A 26,546-nucleotide genomic window follows, 5' to 3' on the forward strand; every position below is an offset into this window, starting at 1 on the left:
CCAGGCAAGGCCTCCCACATAGCAGGTGCCTGCTCAGGATTTGTTGAACAATCTGTGAATGGATGGACTGAGATTACATACTGCCAAATCAGAAAGCCTGATTTTTCTAGAAAAATACAGCGATCCTTCCCTGAACTGTGTGACATGCTGCCATTTATTGATAAAATTAAAATTGGATTTTGAAATGAGTTTTAACTTGTAAGGAGGGAAATTCCAGATTAGATAAAAAAAAAAAATGATAGTCCCAACACCTCATCATAGTTCTTAGCAGCCTAGTTTTCTTCAGTTCCTGATTAGACACATCAGTGATAAAAGATGTGCTGTGAGATTGAATTAAAGTCATCCCAAAAGTAGAACAGCTAATTGGATAGTAGGGCTACGTGATTTTTTTCCCTGTCCTGCCACTGGTTTCACAAGAATTAATGCAAGGAATAAAGTCTGTTCAATACGTTGAAAATAATGTTTCACGTTTTTAATAAGAATATTATAAAATAATAAGACTTTCTGTGGAAGCATTACTATTATTTAGAGTCATTTTCCCCCCTCATACCTGTTATTTTCGTGAGTGAGGTCCTTTGGTCAACTACTTTTATGTTATTATTAGAGTGCCTTAAAATGTCTTCTGCCTCAGGATAAACATTTGTCAAAGTGTCAGCTAACTTGAACTTCTGACTTCTTAGATTTTTTCATTATTAGGTGAAAACAAAACAACAAAATTGATAGTTTTCATGTTATTTTTTTAATGGCAGTGTCATGGTGTGACCTTGTTTCCTCCGAACCCCGCTTTGCCTCAGTCCATTCTGCAGCTTTGAAAAGGAGTGGGTGTGGGGCACCTGGGTGGCTCAGTGGGTTGAGTGTCCAACTTTGGCTCAGGTCATGATCTTGCAGTTCGTGAGTTCGAGCCCCACATCGGGCTCGTTGCTGTCAGTGCGGAGCCCACTTCAGATCCTCTGTCTCTCTCTCTCTCTGAAAAAATAAATAAACATTAAAAAAAAAGAAAGAAAAGAAGAGGAGTGGGTGTTTGGGTGTCGCCTGAGGCACTGCGTGCTCCTGGTTCATTAGCCTAATGTCACCAATCTCTTACGGTGAAGCAGGTCACGTAACTCAGGCTTGAATCACAGGGATTTTTTTTTTTTAATAGGACATTAATTTAACCAAAGCACTCCTTTTCCTGAGCGTTCTTGCTTTGCAGTCTTTCTTCCCTCTCCACCTGGGTATTTGTCTGTGAGGAATGATTTACATAATGGTGGAATTAAGCTGATTATTATGGAGACCTAACTGTAATCATAGATTATATATAAAAACCCCATGAAACCCGTCACCTGGAACAGTAATCACAACCAGCTCGCAAAATGGTTGAAATGCTTATTCTGGTTTTCTGCTCCACTGGTCCAGTCAGAGAGACTTAACTCAGTATGTTCAGCACTCTTAGGGCCAAATTCAGACATTCAGTTCCCAAAAGATCAGCAATGTCCTACAGATAAAAGATTTTTCCTGTTGTCACACTATGCCACTAACACTGTCCAACTCCACTTTTTAATATTAACAGTGTCTACCAAAGCACATTACCATATCTTAATAAATATAATATGCTAACACATAGTATTTATTCATACATTTCTTTGCATCCACAAATAACAGTCTCATCTTTCTCAGATATAACCTTAGTGAGTTCACTGATTCAGATTTGAGAGAGGAACAAACACTGGTTTTGTAAAACTAAAACTAAAGTCTGGTTTTGTAAAAATTTAGTCCTCTGACAGATTCAGCAGGTAATTATAAATACTTCTGTGGATTAGTTAAGCTTCCAAATAGGTACTATGGCTTAAATAATACCTCTCAGAAAAATAAAAACTTTAAGTATAAAGGTCTTCCATGATGATTGTAGAAAATTTGGGAAATATACTGTAAAGAAGAAAATGAAAATTACCTCTTAAAATTCAGAGGTAATGATTATTATTTCAGTACAAGCCCTTTCAGATTTTGCTCTGTTAGCATGAATGTGTAATATACATATATATACACATATATATGTGTCATCCCCTACGTGGTTCTATACGTGGGTTTTATACTTAATTTCACATCATAAGCATTTTTCCTTTTATTTCATTTTTTCATATGTGCCTACACAGTGTTTGATAATGTGTTTTACTGTTTTATGTGCTTGACCTTTTTTTTCTTAATGTCGTGGATCAATGTTTTCCTCCTATTGTATCTTATAAACGTGTTCTGCTGGTAGAGGTGAAAGCTGTGGAATTTTATTTTTATCTCAAATCTGGCTGTTTTGCTGAATTCTTGTGTGTTAGCCAAGAGTTCTTAATTTTATTCTCATAAATTTTTGTAGGTATATAATTTTGTTGCTTGCAAATAAAAATAAGTTATTTGCTCCTTTCTGTTATTTATGTTTCATATTGTATAGTGTTGGTCGTAACTTACAGAAGAGTGTTAAGTGATCTAGTAATATAAAGCACCTTTGATTGGTTTCTGATTTCAGTGAAAATACCACTGTTCCACCACTTATGTGTTAGCTCTTGGTTTTAAGAACATGTGTTTATTATGAGAAGTTTAAATTTTTTTAAGTCTATTATCAAATGGTTGCTGTTTACTGAATTCCTTGAGAGCAAAGATTGTTGCTTGTTCACCCATTGACCACCTAGTGTTTATTTTCAAAATCTAGACAAGGAACACCTGGCTGGCTCATTTGGTAGATCATGTGACTCTTGATCTCGAGGTTGTGAGTTTGAGCCCCACATTGGGTATAGAGATTACTTAAAATCTGAATAAAATATTATATTATATTATATTATATTATATTATATTATATTAAGTTATATTAAGTTATATTAAGTTATATTAAGTTATATTAAGTTATATTAAGTTATATTAAGTTATATTATATTATATTATATTATATTATATTATATTATATTATATATAATCTAAATGAGAGAGGTTAGTGGCTCAGACCAGGGTAGCAACATTCAAGGTGCTGAGAAGCTGTTGGATTCTGGATTTAGCTACATGGTTGTGTAAATGTGAGGAGGTATGAGAGGAGTACTGGCGACTTACAGGTGTTTGGCCTGAAAGGCAGGAAGAATGGAGCTGCCACTGAAGTAATGAGGGCTTTGCATAGAGCAGGTTTGGGCAGGAAGGTTAAGACTTCCTTTTTTAATATATTGTATCTGAGATATCTGTTAGACATCTAAGTGGAGACGTTTAATAAGTGGGTTCTATAAGTCTGGAGTTTGGGACCAAAGTTTGGGGAGAATATTAAAATTTAAGAATCATTGACATATCCTGGTATTCAGAGCCAGGAGACTATATGAGGTCACTAGGAGAATGAGCATAGAGAAGAAGAGGAGGAACCAGGAAAGGAAGCTGAGAAGGAATAACGAAGGAGATAGGAAGAACACTAATTGTATTTAGTTTTGCCAGCTAAAAATCATGTATTACATGTCAGATGATGCTGATATGTCAAATAAGATGAGGACTAAGAATTGACTGCTGAATTTAGGATTGTAGGAGGTCATTGATAAGACAATTTTCAGTGGATTGAAGAGTGAGCTTTAACTCAGCAGTTCCACTGTTAGGTCTGTGCACGCTAGAGAATCACAAGGGGCGTGTATCTTTACTGTAGCACTTATATGAAAGAAAAACCCTAAGAGGAGTCCATTATTAGGGGAATGACCACCACTGATGCATGCTAATTAAGGAAAAACAAAAGAGGTAATAGGAGTAGAATTGGAGAGGGTGAGTATAGACAACTCTTTTGAGGAGTTTTGGCACAAAGAGGAACAAATAGGAAGATGGCTGTCAGGGGAAGCTGGTCAAGAGGGTTGGTTTTGTTTTTTAAGTTGGGAGAAATAATAGCACATTTACACTCTGATGAGGATGAACCAATATGCAATGAACACTTGACAATGTTGCGGGGAGAGAGAGAAATGCTGGAATGATACTCCTTAAGTAGACAATAGTGGATGACAGCTAGTGTATAAATAGAGGGGTTGGTTTTAGATGGCAGCCAGGACAGTTCATCTATGGTTAGCAGGCAGGAAGATAGAGCATGGGAATGTAGATTAGGGTAGCTGGTTAGTTCTCTTAGGATCGTTCTGCTTTTTATTTTGAGGGAACTAGGTATCAAGGTCATCAGCTAAGACTGAAGTTGGGGAGGAAGTGGTGGGGGTCTGAAGGAAGCAGAGGTATGAAATAGTGATTTTGAAGAGAAAATAGACAAGAGACATGTAGTTTGATGATAACCTATGATAGCATGGTGATACAGAGGGTCCTGAATTTAAAATGAGCCTACCACACTTGTTAGGATGAGCACTGGGTGTTGTATGGAAACCAATTTGATAATAAATTACATTATTAAAAATAAATAAATAGATAGATATTCAAAAATCAGGAAAAAAAATAATAAAATGAGCCTACTCACGGTGTACTTTTGTCCAACCACATTAGACAGTGCTGGTGCAGACACGAAGTGAGACTTGGCTTTCTCAAGAGAATAATACAAAGAGAAGGGCCAGGAATCCTGTGAGGCAGGGGAGAAAATACAGTGATTTATCATGGAATTGAAACTGAGAAAGGAAGAGAGCAAAGACCATGAAAGAGTGGTGGGTCTGTGGATGGAGGTCTTGGTGGAGTTGTTTGGGGGTATAGAAATGGAAAGAGTAAGCTGGAGAGAGAGGGTGATGGTCAGAAAGTTGGGTGTGAGGCATTGAGATCACAGAGGAGCCTCAGTTATGTAAATGGGAAGTTGTCGGGCATTGATTCTCACCTCTCGGCAACATCTAGAGACAGTTTTGGTTGTCACAGTGCTGGACAGGGCAGAGATGTGCCTGGCATCTAGAGGGGAGAGGTTAAATGTACTCCCATACATGTCAATAATGCTGAAGCTGAGAAACCCTGGTGTGGAGTTACATGCATGAGAGCGAGTGGTTGGGACAGGGAGGAAGACAGTATCATTGAGAAGTTCAGGGAACTGAGATGTCTGAGTGTTGGAGGGATTGTTTCTATTTACATATGGAAATTTCCAATAGTTAACACAAGAGGAGTATTGGAGAATGTGACTATGACTGCAGTAGCATCGAAGTGTGGGTGAGGCAGGAGATTCAAAGCTGGGAGTTGTAGGAGGAAGAGAAAGAAAATGGTCTCAAAGTGGCCTTGGGGAGCAAGGAGGAGTCTTCACTTTTAGGCTTGGTGATATGAGAACATGGCAGGTGGGGGGGCAAAAGGCAGAGCTACCTATCATTCAGGTGGACTGCTAAGACCATGTCCTCAGAGGAGAGCTGGGTTTTTCCTGGCACAGAAGGGTTGAGGCAGTGTAAGAGAGCAGACTGAGGGGCAAAGGCATTTTACTGATGTTAGGCCATGAATTCCAGAGGGCACGAAGGAAGGGTTTCAGGAGTTGAGTGATGGTGGAGGAAGGGGACTGACTAGGGGATGTGCTGAGCATCATTTGGGGGTGCCTGAGATAAAGAGACCATAATAAGATGGGGTTCAGTGGATTCAAGGCACATGAAGGTGGAGAAGCTGTGGATATTGGAAGGGAGTGAGAGCTGGTTTTCCATGTCTGCTCATCTACCCTAGCAATGGAGCTAGAAGACCTAGGGGAAGTGAGACAGTCCCAGTGCACAGTTGAGTCTCACCTCATGTGGAAGATGGCTTCTCTTACCTGTCTGGTGGCTGGGGGACTTGAGCACAGGTGGGAAAACTAAGTTATGCCTCAAGCCCTGGGCTTTACTCACTGTGAGGAAAGTGGCTGCAGTGTGGGGCATGGGGAGGTAAGAATAGAGGCAGGTACTCGAGGAGACTGCCCAATGATCAGGAGAGGTGATGGGACAGCCATCACCACAAGGATGGAGGGAAGAGGGTGGATTTGAGAGGCACTGAGGAGGTAAGACTGCTTCTTATGGGTAGCAGATGGAATACTTTTGTGAAAAATGGAGAGGAGTTTGGATCATTCCCAAATACCTTGGTTTTATCAACAGAGCGTGCAGCCCCCAACAGTAGGCCCAGAGGTTGGCATGTACATTTGTTGAATAAATGAAACGAGGCTGTGATTACTTTTACGTATAATACATCATTAAGCTAACCTCAGCTAAACTTACCCAGCGTGACAGGATGTCGACCCAAAAGGTTCCTGGCAAGTCTGGCCACCAGTAATTAGACCCACTTGGCCGAACTCTTTGAGAAAAGTACACGGGAAGTGCTGGTGGCCAGGAGCAGTCACTTTGTCAGCAAGCCCAAGAGGTCTCACTTACATAAGCTAAGGATTCTTTCACATTTTATGTAGAACTATAGATCTAAAAATGTTTTTTATATGAAAGTAATTTCAAATTTACAAAAAGTGGCAAAAATGAAAATATTGCAAAGAACACGGTCACCTTTTATTACTTACAATCACAGTTAACATTTTACTCCATTTCCTTTTTCATTTCTCTCTCTCTGTCTACACACACGCACACACACACACACACACACACACACACACAATTCTTTGCTGAATGATTTGAGGGCTTCATGTGTTACATGTCTCTAAATACTTCAGTGTGTATTTCCTAAGAATTGGGATGCTCTCTGATGGAACCACAGTTATCAACTTAACACGTTTATGTCATCTACTCTCTACATTCCAGTTTTATTGGTGGTTAGGCTAATAAGGTCCCTTAAAGCATTTTCCCTATCCAGTACAGAATCCAATTAATTAGTCTTCTTTAATCTGGAACACTTTTGAGCATTTTTGGGTTTTTTTTTTGACATTTACATTTTGAAAGAATACAGTTCCACCTGCTTTTTAAACAATAGAAAGCTTCTCATTTCATATTTGTCTGTTGTTTTCTTGTGATTGGACTGTAGATCTTTGTTCTCTGCTGGAAAGCCATATAGGTGGTTGTGTCCTCGTTAGGGCACATGATAGGGCACATCTGGAGGCACACGATGGCCATCTGTCACTTGGTGGTTATACTAAGTTTGATCACCTAGTCAGGATGTTGATTTGATTTCCCACTGTATAGTTATTGTTTTTATTCTTCCTCCTTTGCAACTAATAAGTAATCTGTGGGGGTATTTAATTCAGTGCAAATACCCTGCTCCTCTTCAAGCTTTCACTGTAGATTTAGTGTTCATTGAGGATTCTTGCCTGATCTGATCTTTTACTGTGATGCTTGTAAAATACTGATTTTCTACCTCTTCCACACTCTCCACAGTCATCCCTTGGCATTGCACTGTAAGCAAGAGCCACACCTTTTATCCCTTTTATTTATCTATCTTATCAGCATGGGCTTATTAATTCCCTTTTTTCCCCCAGTGGTTTATGATATATTACGGTACCTAATTTTTTGGTGCTCAAGTTGTCTTAGATTTAGTCAGTGAGGGCTCCTTTAATCTGGCTCTTGTGCCCTTTTGACCTGACCCTATCATTTTTTGGCCATTTTCTTCCTTTTTGGTACAATGTGGTGTTTCAGGTGCATTCTGTACCTACATCTGCCCTGTTATCAGCCATTTTTCCGAGGAACTTTGGTTCTGTTTAGACAGGAAGGGTTAAGATCTAGGTGTTAGGTGTGGTCATTGTCATTGGGGTGACTTTGCTTTTTGGCCTTTTCAGTGGATAAGCTAAGGAATACACACATATATACATACATACAAATATAAATACATGTATACATATGTGTGCATATAAACGTGCTCATATGCACAGTAGAAATCGTGTGTTGATATCATATCTCCAATTTCCATCCATTCCCACAGGGTTCTTTCTGGCCTTTCCTCATTTCATATTTGTATGTGCTGAGAACCTTGGCTCCCAACAACAGAAATACATTTACTTGTTGGCTCAGTTCTAAAATATATCTCAAGTAGTTGCAGAATTGCTTTGTCCGAACCACTAAGATTAACAGTTGTTTGCAGTGCTTTCACTCACATACCATCCTGCCAAGACTGAGGGCATTTAGTCAGTGACTATGGTCTGAATTTACTAGGGTTGGCCCTTCCTTCTGGCTTTCCCTAGTACTGAGGCTTCGGTCTTCGTTTGAGATCTAGTTAGGTTTACTTGTCTCCATTTGCTTTCAGTTTTAGGTCCCCTTTGTATTCTTACTTATTTTATTTTATTTTTGAAGACGTAGAAGATTCACATGCTTCCACAAGTCAAAACTGTACAGAAAAAGGCATAGAGAAGTACCACTAATACCATATTCTTTCGGTCCTATTTCCTCACCCTCCCTTATAGGTAACCAACTTTATTGTTTTATGGTTTATCCTTCCTGTGTTTCTGTTTGTAAAGATAAGCACATTTAGAACACTTTCCTTCTTGGGGAGCCTGGGTGGCTCAATTGGTTGAGTGTCCAAACTCTTGAGCTTGGCTCAGGTCATGATCTCACAGTTTGTGAGTTTGAGCCCCATGTTGGGCTCTGCGCTTAAGGCACAGAGCCTGCTTGAGATTGTCTCTCTCCCTCTCTTTGCCCTTCCCCAGTTTGTGTGTTTTCTCTCTCTCTTTCTCTCTCTCTCTCTCTCTCTGTCTCTCTCTCTCTCAAAATAAATAAACTTAAAAAAATTTTTTTTACTTCTTCCTTATTTCACCTAGTAATACTTCCTAGAATTCTCTTTATACCAGTCCATTGAGAGCTTTCTTGTTCTTTTGTGCAGCTATGTAGGACTCCATTGAGTGTGTACCATGGTTTACTCAACCGATCTCTTATGCTGTGACAATTTAGGTAGTTTTCAGTAGTTTGCAATTATAAATTTCCCTTCAATTAATAACTTTGTGCATATGTATTTTTATATTGGGATAAATTCCCAGGATTGGGATTGCATGGTCAAATTGCAAGTGCATGTGTAGTTTTGTTAGATATTTCCACATCCCCTCCTCCATCTAGAGTTTTTGTGCCATTTTGCATTTCCATCTACAGGGTATGAGCACACCTGTAACTACAGATGGAACATTCTCCCCCATGTGTTCCTAAGTGTGGCTCTGTTAGTAGTATTTGGATCTTGATGCCAACAGCTTGGTTTGGCATTTCTCAGATTCAGAGATGGACTGCTAGACCTGCGGTCAGAAAGCATGGTTTGGGTCCAGGCCTCCCACATGTCCAACTTTGGACAATTCACTGAGTAACATGTAACCTACATTTCCTTAGCTATAAAGTGAGAACGACAAAATCTGCCTTCCAGGGTTGTGGTGAGGTTGAAGGCACCTAGTCTGAAGTTGGACTTATAATAGGCTCCAGGTTTATGTCTCTGAATCGGAATTGTCTTGGCATCATGTCATCTAGGGCTACTGGAGCTTTGCAAAGGAAGGGCTCGGGGAGCACCTTGTCCTTGACCAGTCTCAGCTCATGAGTAGCTCGTGCCAAGGCAGGAAGGGGAGCACAGGTCTTCCAGGGCCGTGCATTTTCCTTTGCTTCACTTACTAGTATGTGTGTTGACTTTCTCTATAATTAAAACACATGGACCACTTATTTGGAAAAAATTGTAAAATTCTGCTCTAAAACGTTTTTAAATTGAGTATCAGTAGAACTTACTAGATATGCCTTCATTGTAACAAGCTTTAATAACACTTATTACTTAAAAATCTTTAACATTTGTAAACTGAGGATAAAGGTTATCATTAAAAAAATAACTCTGCAAGTATAAGAGGGAAATGTGAACATTTTTCTGAATGCTATGGTTTCTCTAAAGAGCAAGTGAGGAAAAGATAGAGTAAAACAACAGCAAAAGCCAAGCATCTGGATTCCTGGGTTTGCATCCGTGTATTTTCTCAAGTAGGAAGCAGAATAAGCTCAACATAATCATCTTCAATGTTTACTGAAACATGATTTAAATATTCTCTAATGTTTTGGCCCATGTTTTCTCTTTCTGAATTTTGGGGAGGAAAAGGAAAAAGAGGAGAAGCAACACAATCTGACACGTCCTTTCCAACGCTGTAATTTATGTTTCTGTGAGCTAGAAAGAGTTACGTACAGTTATTCATCAAACAATTAATTTATTCATCCGTAAAAAGAGGTAAAAAGGTTTTTCACATTTATTCTGTGTTTTGGAATATTACCCACACAGCTGACAAAAGAATACTGGAATATTTTTGGTTTTGTTCTTTTATTGTAAAATATATATGCAGGAATGGAAATTAATTTGATTCTCCAAGTGCCCTCCTGAAATGCACTGTGATTTTTAATTCAAACAATATTAAGTACATTTCAAAAGGAATTTTTAAAAAGTAACTGGGGTGTGTGTGTTAGGGGTGTGTGTGTATGTGCCATGTAATAATATTTTCTAATCTAGAGCCCTGAAAAGACCCTTTCTTGAAAGAAAGTGGTTTGCTCATTTATATAAAACAGGGAAACAGCAAGTATCTGTGCCCAACTTCCTTTTCCAAATAAGAAGATTGTTAGTTTGTTTTGTTGCAGGGCTCACTGTGAATTCTTAACTGAACTCGGGATGCCTGGGAGAGAGAGCAGTGGCAAACACGGGGACAGGCACTGACAGACATTGTGCCCGCTCTCTCACTTGTACAGACATTGTTCAGCTTTTAAAACTGTAGTCAATCAGTCTCACCACTTAGAATGATAACAGTTTTCAAAACAGTTAAAATTTTGGGTTATCTCTTTGGTATCTGTTTTCATTTCCACCCCTTGCCTGCCTTTGCTTTATCAGTAATCAGGTTATTTCAGTCATTGGCTATCCACCCTCTGTTGATTTTGTTTTTCCCCCTGGTGCCTAAAGTCAGTTACAGCTCTTGTTGAGATTGCAGTTAAAAAACCACAATACTTTAGACTTGTAATCTTGACACTTCCTTCGATCTTCTCCTCTGCTTCTGTGGATTGCTGATGATTGGAAAACTCTCTGCTGTAGGCCTTTCCAGTATTTATGTAATGATCACATGTCACTATTATGAAAGTACTAATCTTTTAAAAATATGTGCCTATACAGTGTACTTTAGGTTACTTCTGTGACGCTGGAGGTGGGACAGACATATAATAGGACTGAGAAGATATTCACCCCCACAATTGTAGGGAAGCTGGGGAAGGCAGACTGTCCAGTTGTGGCTGCTTCCCAAGACAGCAACAGAGCAACCCCTAGAGCATGGGCTGGGTGTGGCGATAAGGGTCAGGCTTGGGAGAGGCAATGAGTCAGCAGGGCCCAGGGTGAAGAAGTTGTGTAGCGCACAGTTGATGCGAGCCCCTCCAGGACCCTGCTAGCAATCTCAATACACTTCAGAGAAGCCAAACTGAAGTAGATTTATTTCTTGAAGCTTGCAAGTTTCAAGTTTCTCTTTGAAACACCCAGCAAAGGTGGGAAAAGAAATAGAGAGCTCTGAGGGAGTTAGGTTGGGAATTCATCAGTATGATACGTGTCCTGAAGTCTTACAAATGATAGAACTGGGAGTTTGAGCCAAGTTTACCTAGGGCTCCAAGGTGCAGTGAAGCCCCCAAATGGTGTTTGAGATACAGGCTATTTAAATTTGCTCAAAAAAAAAAAGGGGGGGGGGTGCCTGGGTGGCTCAGTCAGTTAAGCATCCAACTTCAGCTCAGGTCATGATCTCATGGTCTGTGAGTTCGAGCCCCACGTCGGGCTCTGTGCCGACAGCTTAGAGCCTGGAGCCTGCTTTGGACTCTGTGTATCTCTCTCTCTCTCTGCTCCTCCCCTGGTCATTCTCTCTCTCTCTTTCTCTCTCTCTCTCTCTCTCAAAAATAAACATTTAAAAAAAATTTGCTCAGTTTATAAAATAAAACTATGATAAAAGCCTGTGTTAAAAAGAGATTCGGCATGTAGCTTTGCTTCTGGCAGGAAATGACAAAAGCTATGAAGGTGTTTGAGTGCTTTTGCCGAAAGCAAGCAGTTGATGCTTGGAGAAAGTATTTTAGCAGAGGGTTGGAATGGACTTCTGAAGTTAAGCATCTGCTCACCTTTGAATGAATGGAAAGGTGCTAATTGTCCCAGTCTGTTTGGAAAAGGCTTAGTAGGAGAGAGAGACTTTGTGATGCCACATCAGTGCCATTCATACCAGCGGTTAAGTGGCAAAAACACACGGAATTTATTCAGAATTCCTGGTTTCTTTTTTAGTTATGTTAACACTCCTTTTAGTATTTGGATTATTCTGCTGACAGTGGGATAAAAACCAGGCAGCTGGTGTTACAGCCCCGTACAAATGGAAAATGAGTTCATACTTGTCATTTGCACAGGACAGAAGTAATTAGGAGGCCTGTGGGAACCTCTTTTGTTCCTTTAATGTATTTGTACCCAAGGAAACTTGAGAAAACCCAATTCTGGTCGGATCTTAAATATGTTTTCTCCTTTCATTAAGTGATGGTAGTTAAAAAAAAATTATTACATATCCCGTGACTGGATCTCTATTTGAAAAGAAAAAAGAATATAGATGTTAAGGTGAGGAATAGAATGAAAACCAATCTAAGAAAAGTTTGAGGGGACTTAATTTGTTTATATATATATTTTTAAACGTTTTTATTTATTTTTGAGAGAGAGAGAGAGAGAGGGAGCACAAATGGGGGAAGGGCAGAAAGAGAGGGAGACACAGAGTCTGAAGCAGGCTCTGAGCTTTCAGCATAGAGCCCAATGTGGGGCTCGAACCCACAAACCGGGAGATCATGACCTGAGCCGAAGTCAGACGCTTAACCAACTGAGCCATGCAGGCGCCCCGGGATTTACTATATTTTTAAGATAGAATGCTTTTTTGTTTCTCCTCTGTTTCTGTAAATTTGGATTATATGTAATTAAATAACTTATTGAAAATTTGTTTTTTGGTTTGTAAATACCACCTGATTTGTGGATGCTTTTGCTAAAATGATCAAGTATCAGTGTCACAAAGTGGTCCTCACCAGCCACCATTTCTTGTCAGTGATAATGTCTAGTATGTCCTGGCACATGTAGAGCTTTCGTTGTTGGAAGGCATAGGAAGGTGGAGTATAGATACTGAGGAAGGTGGTGGTGGGGAGAGGACCACATGTCCTGTACTCACTTTATCCTAATCATTTATCCTGATACGATGCAATTACAAGCAAAATTATTTTAAAATAAATGACCTGTGCATTATATTTTTGGATAATGCAGTGACCTTAAAAACACGTATGGTTATATAAGAAATGCTTTTTTTTAAGTTTATTTATTTATTTGGGAGGGGGGGAGGTATGAGCTGGGGAGGGGCAGAGACTGAAGGAGAGAGAATCCCAAGCAGTCTCTGGGCTGTCAACACAGAGCACAGCATGGGGCTCAATCTCACCACCGTGAGATCATGACCTGAGCTGAAATCAAGATTTGGATGCTTAACTGACTGAGCCACCCAGGCACCACACTATAAGAAACTCTTGATAGTGGTGGCCTCTGGGGAAGGGGATTGGGAACACGATGGGAGTGAGATTTTAGTTATCAGTGTGTGTCCATTTTGGTAACTTTTGGCATTTGTACCATGTGTGTATATTATGTATGGAGAAAAGAAAAGAAAAAGGGAAAACCCTTCCCTTCTAAGCATTCCCATGTCCCGACAGGATGCTTGGTTTCCCACCCTGCCTGCAAGGATCTTCTGTGATTTCCTGGGCACCCCCTTCCCCCATTTCTTTTGCTTTTGAGGAATGCCCTTTCTGAATCCATTGACTTGGCTCCCTTATCTCTACTTGTGTAATCCCTGCCACTTTCATGAAAGTCACCGAAGATGTCTCACCATGAAATGCAGTCCCCTCCTTTCAAACCTTGTTTGACCTTTCCCGGTCACTTGAGTCTTGTGCTCTCCTTCTAGCCTCTCTGCCATTGTTGCCTCCTGTTCCATTTTGACACCCCCCTCCCTCCCCGCACTCCTTCTTCACAGCATCCTGGTTGTGATTTTATCTTCACCCACTTCGTTCTTTCTCCTGGAACAATTTCTTTTATGCTCTTGGGTGAAATCATTTGTGTCAGCAGGTGTGGCCTGTCTCTTCAGCTCTGTGTCTGCATGTCTCCTGGCCCACTAGGTATGTTTAGTTCCCCATTCCATAGGCACCTCAAAATCAAAATAGCCTGAACTTACTATCTCTTCCCTCGCCATCCAAATGCCCAATTTTTTCTACTTGCTGTATTTCATTAGTTAGCATTCTCCAAGCCAGAAACCTGGGAATTGTCTTAAGTTCCTTCCTCCACTTCACAAGGTTTTGGAATTATAGGCGGCCTTGCTGTAACATGCATATATTGGCTCCGTTTTCATCACACCCTTTCATCTTACAAATAAACCTCTAAACTGGGCAGCTTCCTTCCAGATGGACTTGGAATAAATTTCATGCATATAAATGTTCTTTCCTTATTAAAAGGTGGGAAGGATCCTTTTCCATTACTCATCTGCATTGACAATTTTGTGCTTATAAATCCATGGAAACCTCATTCCAGGGGCCTTTCTGCATTTGAGGCTTAAGTTTGCTAATTTAGTTTTAATTTTTTTTAAACGTTTATTTATTTTTGAGAGGGAGAGAGAGAGAGAGAGACAGAGCACGAGTGGGGGGAGGGGCAGAGAAAGAGGGAGACACAGAATCTGAAGCAGGCTCCAGGCTCTGAGCTGTCAGCACAGAGCCCAATGCGGGGCCCGAACCCACAGACTGTGAAATCATGACCTGAGCTGAAGTGGGATGCTCAACCGACTGAGCCACCCAGGCGCCCTATGCTAATTTAGTTTTAGATAAAACAAACAAACAAAACAATTATAGAGCTTCACAGAATTTGTGGTTCATTGTTTTAGCACTTAGATTATATCTTGCGTTGTTGCCTATTCAGTCACTTAAAAAAATAAATAATATCTTCTGCGCAATTAGAATGATCTCTAATATTGCCTTTATTTCTCATGTGTTAAATATAGGTAGGTAGCTACTGGATAGTTGAAATTTAATGTATATCTATTATGTACTTTACATAGGTCATATCATTTAGTTTAATTCAGCCAATAACTAGATGCAGAATGTGGAAGCTCAGAGACATTATTCAGTTTGCTTAGATGACACAGCTGTGGGGGTCGCTCCTTGCATTGGCCCCTCCTGAGATGCTTTAGTCATCATTTTAAATGTAGCATGTACATCCCTGAAAATAATAGAGTTAATAACTGGGTTTATGGGCATCTCCTCTTTATTGGGAGTTGATTTCCACACAGTGTGGTCCGGTTTGGGTGCCTGTTTATGATGGAAAAGTTTGCAGTACTTCCTTGCCATGGCCCTGCTTATCCATGGTCTTGGGGTGATGAAGAAGTAAGTGATAAAGGTGACGGCACTGCGATTTATGTGGAACTTAATTTCATAATTTTAATTATTGAAGGTGGTTTGAAGGCATCCCTCCAAAAATAGTTACCAAGAGGTAATTATTTTTTGTTTTATGTGTTAATAATTTGGGCCTACCCAAACTTTTGATACCTGGAAGGTGGCTGTCATCTGAAGATTAGTATGGTCAGTAATTCATATTCTGTTTCTCTTTTTGTTTCTCTCAGTGCAATGAAACCTCATTCTTTTTTGAAGCTCGAAGTAAAACGGCTTGCAAGCATCTTTGGAAGTGTAGTGTAGAACATCACACATTTTTCAGGTATGTTAATGTGAAAGTTTTGTGCATTGTTCTAATAAGTGAAAATTGCATTTGTTTTTATAACAAGTGTTCTTTTCTGTCTATAAGTAGAAATTTAGAAGTGTTTCTCTTCTATTAATTTTTTTCAGCCACCTAATTTTCTGGATCATATTAATACACACACACACACACACACACACACACACACACACACACACACAGATACCTTCTTTGGTCCTACTATAAGAAAGGGTCAAGGACATTTACATATATATAAAATTCAGCTTTGGTATTGATGGAAATTAAATGTTCTATGGACATACTAAATTTGAAATGCCTGTTAGTCACCTAAGTAGAGGTGTGGAGCAGGCAGTTGGGTGTCCAGGGCTTATTGGAAAGACCAAAGCTGGCCATGTAAATTTACTAGGTATTTAAGGCAAAGGGGACTGGATGAGGTCATCAGTGGAAAAAATGAAGAAAGAGAACAGAAAGCCAAGGACTGAGCCGTAGGACCCTCCCAGCATGTAAAGTGCAGTAGAACTAACAAAGGAGCGTAAGACGGCATGGGAAAATGGAAAATAGAGTAGATGGCATGGGAAAATGGAAAATATAGAGGAAAATGCCATGCTGAATAAGAAGCCAGCAACTGCACTGCATGCTCCCAGGACGTCAAGTAAGAGGAGGGTAGAGAGTTGACCATTGGAGTATAGTGACACTTTCTTTCACATCCTTCTAGTGTAAAGATAAAACCAAATCCTAGCAGGTAATATATTAAGCTTTATGTTTTGCTTTTTAAATTTAAAGTTAGATTAATTCTTCCCCTTATTCCTATGTGATGGAAGGAGTATGGAGCACTTCTCCCCAATAGCATGATGTTGGAGAAGTATTCTTATAAAATGACCTATGTCCTTTATAGGGTTTATATTAGTTGAGGGATGTGGCCCAGCAAGCCTGAGACACTGCCTGTAGTCCTATGGGGCCTGGGCCAGGGAGCTCCACATGGAAGGTGTCTGTTGAAGGTACCCTGGAATGGGAAGTCCTGGAATATAAAGAGGAGTAAAACACTACATCAGATCTGTCATGAAAGCCATGGCATGAATATTTCAACATAGTGACACTATTCTTAATTTAAGTAGAGAAAGTAAGTTGATTCACAGCTGAAGCTTCCAAAGGGCAATGATCTATATAATAGCTTGCTGAAACTATGAACACTCTGATATCATACATACATAAAATCCTAGAGCATGGTTGTGTTTCAAATATTAGCTTAAAATAACTGGTAATTATTTCCTGCCAATATGTACAATAACTCAAATATTTCGACTAGCTGTGAAACAATGTTGCACTCTATTTTCTACATAGCTTTTGCTCAAGGGTTGTGTAAGTACCTGTATTTATGAATCCTTATCTAATTTTCTTTTAAAAACTTATTAGAATGCCAGAAAATGAATCAAATTCATTGTCAAGAAAACTCAGCAAGTTTGGATCCATGAGTTATAAGCACCGGTATAGGTAAATGGCATTTTTTCTTTGGGGAAGGGTATATACATGTGAATAAATATTTAATTCAGTTGTCCACATACACACACACACTGAAGTTTATGATTTAAATTTTTTTTTTTATTTTTCTGCCAGTGAATTTCAAAAGCGTAACAGTTTATTAAAACTTTCTTGACAAAAACAGCCTATTTAATATGTGTATTAGCTATGTTAAGTTTAGGACTTTTAGAATGTAGTACAGCTTATGATCTTCAGAAATTCATTTTGATACAATTATCACTTTATTTCTAATGATGTGATTATGAGACAAAGTAGATATCCTGAATTGTAGCTGAGTGGTGTTCTCAGGACCATTCAGTCAATCACCTGTTGTAACACAATGTGTACTTTATACTGTGGATCAAAGCGTGTTTCCTACAGCATAAAGCTTAAGTGTATAATGCTACAATTATGTCTAAACTTTACTGAGCAGTTACTAAGTACCATGTATTGTGCTAAATGTTTTCTATTTATTGCTTCATTGAATAATTCCTGCCTTTTTAATATTATCCCCCTTAATATATGGGGAAAGTAAGGTTCAGAGACACAAGTCACTTTTCAAGGTAACCTAGCCAAGAAGCAGGAAAGTGGTCCCTTCCCTGGCAGTCTAACTCCAAAGCCCTTGCTTTGACTATTAGGCAAACCCTGAGCATGTTACAGGAAAAGCCTGATTGGGTCTTTTTCTAATACCGGCATTAAAAATGGGAACCTTCTTGTTGTGAAAAAGAACTGTTTTGTTTCAATTCGTCTGTTAAGTGGAGAGCCTGTGATATGCAAGGCAAGATATTGGATTGGGTGCCCAGAGATATAGAGAATTGGATCTAACTACTTCTGCCTTTAGAGAGCTCCAGTGAAGCAGGTCCCAGGCCCTGTAAAACAAGTAGGGTGCCCAAATGCCACTCTGGAAGTGGGATACTGTTCTCTCAGTTCACTGGAGATGGCACTAAATGAAATTCTTACCTAGGAGACAAAGCCAAGTCATTGTTGGCAGGACAGTGGTATGCCAGATTTTAGTTCCTCTTTTTCAACCCACTTGTTTTTGGTTCTGAATTTGAAACCAGAGATAATAAAAGAGTGATTAATAGTGAATGCTCAATGCGTTACCATTATGTATTACTCACTTGGGTTATTTGCTCATTTGATGCCCAAGACTTAACTGTTATTGTATTAGAGAGATATTCTTGGTATTTGAATGAAAATATTCATTGAAGGGCACGTGGGTGGCTCAGTCGGTTAAGCTTCTGACTTTGGCTCAGGTCATGATCTCACAACTCATGGGTTTGAGCCCTGTGTTGGGCTCTGTGCTGACAACTCGGAGCCTGGAGCCTGCTTTGGATTCTGTGTTTCCCTCCCTGTGCCCCTCTCCACCCCCCCCCCCCACTCAAAAGAAACATTTAAATTTTTTTTTAATTAAAAAAAAAGAAAATATTCATTGATACCTAAAAATTTAACCTTCAGGTTACCAAGGTTCTTCCTTAGATAGTGATGTAGTTAAGGAAAGAGTATTTACTTTTGTATTGAGAAGAGCTGATAGTATTTGGGCTGTTTTTCATGTTGGGGCATAAAACATTTTGAGGTTTATAGAGAGAATGTGTAAATCTATCTTCTTGTCACTGAAGTAAAGCTAGTGAAAAAGCATCTGTCAGTGTTCATGCTATTAAAATTGTAATTATGCTGTTTAACATATGCTGTAGTTGGTTTCCACAAATTTACCCATACCTGATTTCTTAAATTTATTGAAATGCAAATGTTGTGGCTACTGGGAATTATTATTAGAAAGTTATTGGGTTTTGCATATTAAATATCATTTCTTCCAAGAAAGTAATTAAAGGTAACCTTTGCAGAATTGGAAGCTCCACTAAATCTGTTCTAATTTTGTGGATGGTATTAACTCCCCAGTAAGTCGTAATGAAACCCAAATCTCCGTGTCTGTACGTAGGAAGCATTAACATTACCCCATCCCTGGAAGAAAGACGTTTCATCCCACTGCCCAGAGCTAGGCTCAGGCCCAGGTGGGTCTCTGACAGCTGGGTGGTCGCCAGCACGTGGACTGTTGATTGTCAAAAGTGGAAAAACAACCAGCCTTTAACACACGTCATATGCCTACTCCTTTCTTGAGACTCCTTTCTGGAGGCCCCATGGGATACAAGCAGAGCCCTGGAAACACAGGCAGCCCCTCCTTCACCCTTCAGGCTTTTGGGGCATGGGGGATAAGGGAGAGCAGAACAGGTGGCTGTGGTTTGTGAGTGTGGGTGTCTGCCTGCTTTGTGTGTCTGTATTTCTGCTGGTGTGTGTGGGACGGAAGAAGAGTTCTTGTCTTTGCTCTCTTCCCTCCATCGTGGGGCTTACAGAACTCCAAGAAGATTCCAACATCTCTTAGAAAAATGAATTACTAAGAAGGAAAAAAATTGACATTTTTAGTGATACATGACTGCCAGTTGTCTCAAAAGTTCAAAATTTGTGGGAAAACAGAGCTGCAATCAGTCTAGTTCTTTTGTTGTTGTTTTATTATCACATAGCAATAATTTAAAATAGATACTGATGAAGTACTTTGTGATACACTGGTATTTCTTTCTCTGAGCCCCTCAAAAACTTCTCGCAAAGGACAAGAGTGTGTGCGCCAGCGTGTGCGGAGGCAGGGAAGTGGTGATTATGGTGAAGAAGCTCTTTCTGGTCACTACGGAGAGCCACTAGACAGGCATCGGAACTCTTATACTTTACACTGTAAATCTCTCTCTTCATCAAGTACTTTCTGCTGCAAGGAAATAGTAAGAATACTGTACAAGAATATTTCCGCTAGGAAATACTCTGAATAAGTGTGTGTGTATGTGTGTGTGTATATATATAAAATTATGACATAATTTTATTATAGTCATGAGTTGGACTCTCAATCTACTGAGCCACCCAGGCGCCTCAACTAGAAATATATTTTAATTTTTTTGGTGTGTGTGGGGGGCGCCTGGGTGGCTCAGTCAGTTAAGTATCTGACTTTGGCTCAGAGTCATGATCTTGCGGTTCATGGGTTCAAGCCCCACATCAGGCCCTGTGCTGACAGCTCAGAGCCTGGAGCCTGCTTCGGATTCTGTCTCTCTCTCTCTCTCTCTCTCTCTCTCTCTCTCTCTCTGCCCCTCCCCTGCTTGTGCTCTGTCTCTCTCTCAAAAATAAATAAACATTAAAAAAATACATATTTTAAATGAGGAAAATGAGGCTCCAAGAGATTTTAAAAAGAATCTGCTGAAGACCACACAGTTAGAGCAGAGCTGTGTTTTAAACTGGGCTGGTGGAGCACCTGGGTGGCTCAGTTGGTTAAGCATCCGACTTTGGCTTGGGTCAACATCTCACAGCTCATTGGTTTGAGCCCCACATCAGCCTCTGTGCTCACAGCTCAGAGCCTGGAGCCTACTTCAAATTCTGTGTCTCCCTCTTTATCTGCTCCTTCCCTGCTCATTTGCTCACATGCTCGCTCTCTCTCAAAAATAAATAAACATTAAAAAAAGATTTTTTTTTTTAAATTTAAACAAACTGGGCTTGTAATGTCATACCAAATGGTTCAGTGTTCTTCCCTTTCTCCCAGGCCACCAGGCCGTGTCACAACAACCAGCTGGAGGTCAGAAAGCTCATTCTAAGTCCTCTGTAGGCTGTGGCAGATCAGTTTATGTTTCTGGACCTTAGTTTTATTAATCTTGTAATATGATTTTCTCATTATCCTTTATTCCTGAGAGAGAAGCCATGAGGGAAAATTGAATGGTAAAGTAAAATCTCATTATAAAATGCCACAGTGGGTCCACATGCTGGGTTGTATTTTCAGGGCAAATATTTTTTCCTCTGCAATGAAGTATACAGTATCCAAGTCTTTCTGATAACAGAGTCTGTTGTAAGTAGCTCTTATCTTTATGCTTCAAACCATTTATAATAATGGAATTCTGCTCTTTATATGGAATTTTGTTTGTTAGCCTTTTAGGAGTGAGATGTTGCTGTTTGTGCTACCTTATGTACTACCTTTAAAAAAAGGTTAAATTTCAAGTAAAAGAAAACCTGTCACAGGTTTTCTCCCATTCTCTATGCTGGTTCCCATCAACTCTTGAACATGAGGCACACACAGATGGAGCCTGCCATGGTAGCTCATATCAAGTGGTGTCCCTAGCTGGCCTGACGGGAGCCACTTTGATGAGTGTTTCAAGCATCCTTTTATTTCTAATAAAGGTAGATGGGGTAGTAAGAAGGGGGAACTTTCACAGAAGTGTGTAGGAGGTAAATTTTGCTTATATAAGTCTCATCTCTTTATCCCATTTATCCTGTAAATGTAGGAGGAATAAGATTTGGGGCCATGAAATGGCCTTTTTCCTCCCATACGTGGGCTCTTTTTGTGATGAATCAAACTAGACATACAAAAATTCATTTTTCCTGTACCTAAATGATATTTTCCTGTGTGAAAGCCAGAGTCATTCACTGGCTCAGATTCAGCAGCTGTGGAGTAATTTTTCAGTAAGATGAATGTTCACTGAAATCCAGCAAACAAAATCACACCAATCCTCAGGAAAATTATGTGAAGGTTAGTCCATTCCCAGGGAAAGCTCACCTTGCATCCTCAGACTCTTTAGAGAGGCAGCACTTTGCGTGGGCTTTTGGCTTACTTTAAATCTTTCTGGGCACTCGATCTGGCACAGGTGAGGTGAGCATTAATAAATGGTTGTGCCACAGCAGGGTTCAGGGAAAAATCATACCAAGCCATCCTGTGGGGCATGCTTTACAACTTGCTGTGTAAGTACAACCTAGTGACATGTTGATTCATGTAGAATCGTTGCTATTGTATAATTTAGCCCAACGTAATTTATTATTTAGTTGTAGAGCTGGAAGACCATCAGTATCCTCTATTTCTAGCTCATTCTACTTAAATCTAAACCTAACCTCTTTAATAAATTTCTGCCTCTGAAAGATTGTCCTTCTATCTAACCTAAGACTCTCATATTAGAATTTAATATTACTGCCTTGGTTAATATTGCAATGAGAATCAATTGAAAACCCTTATATACTTAGGGCCTCTGTGACTCTGTGTTGTTTTTCTTCTTTGCATATTGTGTAGATATTGTGAATGAGCCGTGGTTTAATTTTGTGACTGTGTGGTTTTATCTGTGTTAACCAAAATGTTGCATTTCCAAGTGGCAGGACAGCATTGCAAATGAGTCGAGACCTTTCTATTCAACTTCCTCGGCCAGATCAGAATGTGGCACGAAGTCGAAGCAAGACTTACCCAAAGAGAATAGCACAAACACAGCCAGCTGGTGAGTCACTGATGTAACCTTGCATTTCCTTTTAGGGTGGTGGTGTAAGATAAGCTCAGGTGGTGACTATGGCCATGTAGTTTCATTTATTGTTAAGTAGGATTTTTAATTTGACCCTGAAACTGTCCAAGCAATTAGAAGTTACTGTAAGTAACTTCAGGGTCAAATTAAAAATAGTAAGTTTTATATATAGTAAGTTACTATAAGTAATTGAGTAATTTCTTAGTTTGATGTATCTGAGATTGGAACTGAAACTCTTACCAAACGTCCTTTAAAAAAAAGTAACAGTATTGATATAAATTAAACTATACAGAATTCAGTTGGATTTTTATTGTTGGTTTTTTATTGTGAAATATGTGTATAGACAAGTGTTTACAATGTACATACATGCATATGTATGTATACTTGCACATACACACACAAAATTTAATATAGCCTGTAATCCCAAAGTCCTTCCTATTAGCCTAATTATTTATATCTTCACCATCTCCCTTCCCAACCAGAGAAAATCCCCATCTAACTTTATGATAGTTATTTCCTTAATTTTTGTTAGAATTTCAATACCGTGCAGACTTCCCCAAACAAACAAGTTTATTTTTGCCTATTTTTAACATAATTTATATGAATGACCATGGCATACATTGTTTGTGTCTTGCTTCCATCAGTGCTGTATGTATACGAAAGTGCATTCATTTTTCTTGCTGTGAGTATTCTGTTATGACATTCTTTTTGTCCATTCTGTTTTTGATGGACAGCTGGGTTATTCAAATTTTTGTTTTAAATGAAGACTACTTCTGTAATAAACCCACCTAATCAGTTTTAATCCATGTTCAATGCTCAGAACTCACAGAATTATTTTGTAAAGTGACATTACTGAGTTTGGTTTATGTCTTACCTATAGGTCCCCCTTGTCTAACATGCTCCATGGACTTTTCTCATACTGTTAAGCTTGAGTCTCACCATAGCCCTGTGAGGTAGGGCAAGGCACAGAGTATGTTCCCATTTTACAGATGAGGAAGACATAGTTCCAGCATCTAGAGAAGTATGGGGCTGGAATAAGAGCCTAGATCTCCTGGTTTTTGTTTTTACCATATTGTGGCAAGTGAGGGGAATTTTTAATAACAGTAATTTCTATCTGAGCATTGCATGACAATTGACATAGCATTGTGACATCTGTTGTTTCGTTTAATCCTTATGTCAAGCCTCTGAGGAAAGTATTCTGCTCTACTGCTCCCCGTGTGAGAGTGTCACCTGATTTACTCTTTCGAAGCCCAATTAAATCTGAGTGTAGGTTCCCCCCATCACTGAGCTGGGAGGAGATTAAATTCTTTCTGTTGGTTCTGCAGTGGCAAAATAAGACATGAATTAACTTTGCAATAGGTTACTTTGCCACAGAAGTATTATCGTTTTCCCTGTTTGGCTGATGAGGAAACTAAGATTTAAAAGGACAAATTTGTCCAAGATTATATAATAAATAGGTAACTTAGGATAAAAATTTTACCTGTAATATTTAATATTTTTATCTTAATAATTTCTATTTATCTTTGTATATGAGCAGTCTGAAATTCCATTTGGATCAAATACAACGTGGTACAATTAGCAAACTTTCAAATCCTATGCTGTTTCTGAATTGCTGTACCTCATGAAATGAGTGAGACCAACTGAGACTATCAAAAGCATGTCTTGCTTCAAATCACCATTGCATTCTACTCAAGACGTGGGAATCATACATGCTTTGTTTACAAACCTGCTCCCTTGCTCCTTTTCTTCTCATATCCTCTTACAAAGATAATTGCCTCTGTGACGCTTTTTGTATATGTGGGGGTGTGTGGCTCTCCTTGGAAGCCCAAATACTGAAGCTGATTAATTTAGGGACAAAGGTTTTTGGTTTTGGTTTTGTTTTTGTTTTTCTCTTGGCGTATGCAGAGAACAACCCCAGGGGATGATTTTGGACTTTCACACCCCTCATTCATCTTGTGTTGCATTAAAACACACTCTTTTCTTGGTAGGGGATAAGGGTGTGGTTAATGTACCACCCAGGCTTTTCAAGGACAGCCTCTCAGCATCTGGGAGACCTTTTTAAAATGCAGCACATTATGCATTTATTATTATAAATGCCTGCCTCGTTCAATTGGTAGAGCATGTGACTCTTGATCTCAGGGTCCTGAGTTCAAGCCCCACGTTGGGTGTAGCGATTGCTTAAAAATACATACATGCATACACATTTGTTTTAGAAAAGTTAAGAAACTTAGAACCTTTCCTTCCAAAAGAAAAAAAATCTTTCATATTCAATTCCATTCTCCTGATAGTTAATACTTATTACGTAGCTTTCTAGTTGTTTGTATATCTTTTCTGCAAAAGCAATATAGTAGTCTTTTACAATCTGCTTTTCTTATTTAATAATATGTCACGGATATGTTTTAATAAGTTTCTAAATGTTCTTAGCACCATTTTAGCATCTATATAATTTTCTGTTACACAGATGGATAGACATATAATTTATTCAACCAATCTTTAGTTCTTAGATGGTTTAAGCTGCTTGAAATTTTGAAGGATATAAATATAACTAAAGTGAATCTCCATGGAGTGATAGCTTTAAACATCCATGCTAATTTATTACATGTATTTTAAACAATGGTTCATTTTCATCATTTTTAACATAAAAAGGATTAAACAATGCTGTGTTTAGAAACTAAGTCAGACTTTGCTGTGTACACATTTCACTTTGATTTTGAATTACTTTTAGTCTGACTTTTCAAGTCTGGATTCCACAAAACTGCGATGTGTTCTGGGATCCAGAGATGGACCCTCCCTTTGACTGTGTGACTGTCTTGGGTAGGGAAGGATCACTTCGCAAATGCCTATGATGAGGTGTCACAGTTGCTGTCACACACATGGGGAGAATGTGGTGGAGGCAGAGATTAATGTTTTTTTGCTTTCTCAAATCTTCCATTTTCTCTTTCCTCTAATTCAAATGTACTTTACTGGGAGCCTCAGCTGAACCCAGCTGGTGGTGACCCAGTCTCAGCCATGCCCTATTTCTCAGGTCATGGTGGGGTTCAGACTTGGAGCAGAATATTTGAAGAGGGTCCTCTTGTCTTCGCCTACATTAGTCACTGCTGTGCTCCTTGTTCCAGCCAGGCCCCAAGAAGGTGGGCAGTTCTGTGCGAAGCTGGGCTGGGATGTGTGTATGAGAGGGAGGGGTCTTTGGCTTGGCGTGCCTGAGAGCCTGCTGTGCTTAGGGTCAAGCCTGCGCGGAGACCTCACTGGCAGTCCTCCGTGAAGTTTCTGCTGCCTGGGGGAGGGGATGCTTCAGAGAGTGCCTGCAGGTCACTAGGTCAGGTCGCTGTAGCCCTCTGGCCTCTGTCCCCTTCCCCACCATCGCAGGCAGTTTCTCCAGACTGTTACTTTTTCTTCCCACACCCCCACCTTGCTCAGAGCACCCTCTCCCTCGGAAGCTCCCTATTCCTGAGGCCCATTCATGGGTGGCTGGGCCGGAAAGGAACAATAGGTCTTGTCTTTTTTAAAATTACTTTTTACTGACCAAACGGGAATAAAAATATTACTTTACTAAATTACGACGCCACAGTTACTTAAATTTTCATTTACAAATTTTGACCGTTAAATTTTGATCAACAGAAAACTGATTTTGAGATGTAGAAGAGATTGATTAGATTGTACTGTATTTGACAAAAAGGAGTTATGGTTTATTTATTTGTTTAAAAGTTTTATTTATTTGAGCGATATCTACATCCAACCTGGGGCTTGAACTCATGATTCTGAAATCAAGAGCCAGATGCTCTACTGACTGAGCCAGCCAGGCGTGCCTGGAGTTATGGTTTAAATAAAAGATAGATTTTCTCTTTCTACTGTAAACAGGCCAGCTATTAATTTTCATAGATTAAATTCTGCTGATATTCTCCCTAAAACAAAATTTTAGAGAACTATAGTTTCAGGAGTTATTGGCATAGATTCTCACCTCGTTTAACACTTACATATAATAATAATAATAAAAAAAACTGTGGTAGGAGGCTTTCATTTTTTGTTAGTTTATAACATTAATTGATGGTGCATGATTCGTTACTATAGAAGACATTCTTTTATTTAAGTTAAAATACTTCAGTGATTAAGTTAAAATACTCAGTGATTTCTCCCCTTAACTTGCATCTTGGTTGTCTGGAGATTTAAAACACTTTTTTTCCCACC

At 39.3% G+C, this 26,546-nt stretch overlaps 1 protein-coding gene across 4 annotated transcripts in view; it reads left to right on the forward strand.

Annotated features, from left to right (window-relative positions):
• EPB41L4A (erythrocyte membrane protein band 4.1 like 4A) overlaps positions 1-26,546 on the forward strand; it is a 252,941-nt gene that overhangs the window by 162,759 nt on the left and 63,636 nt on the right. For all 4 annotated transcript variants that reach the window (XM_078447487.2, XM_060635206.3, XM_060635208.3 and 1 more), the window contains exons 11-13: positions 15,449-15,540; positions 16,954-17,031; positions 22,219-22,340. In XM_078447487.2, coding sequence (XP_078303613.1) covers positions 15,449-15,540; positions 16,954-17,031; positions 22,219-22,340 — 292 coding nt within the window. The remainder of the gene's footprint in view (positions 1-15,448; positions 15,541-16,953; positions 17,032-22,218; positions 22,341-26,546) is intronic.

This window comes from Panthera onca, chromosome A1 (genome assembly GCF_046562875.1).
Source record: "Panthera onca isolate mPanOnc1 chromosome A1, mPanOnc1 haplotype 2, whole genome shotgun sequence".
In the NCBI taxonomy this organism is placed as follows: Eukaryota; Metazoa; Chordata; class Mammalia; order Carnivora; family Felidae; genus Panthera; species Panthera onca.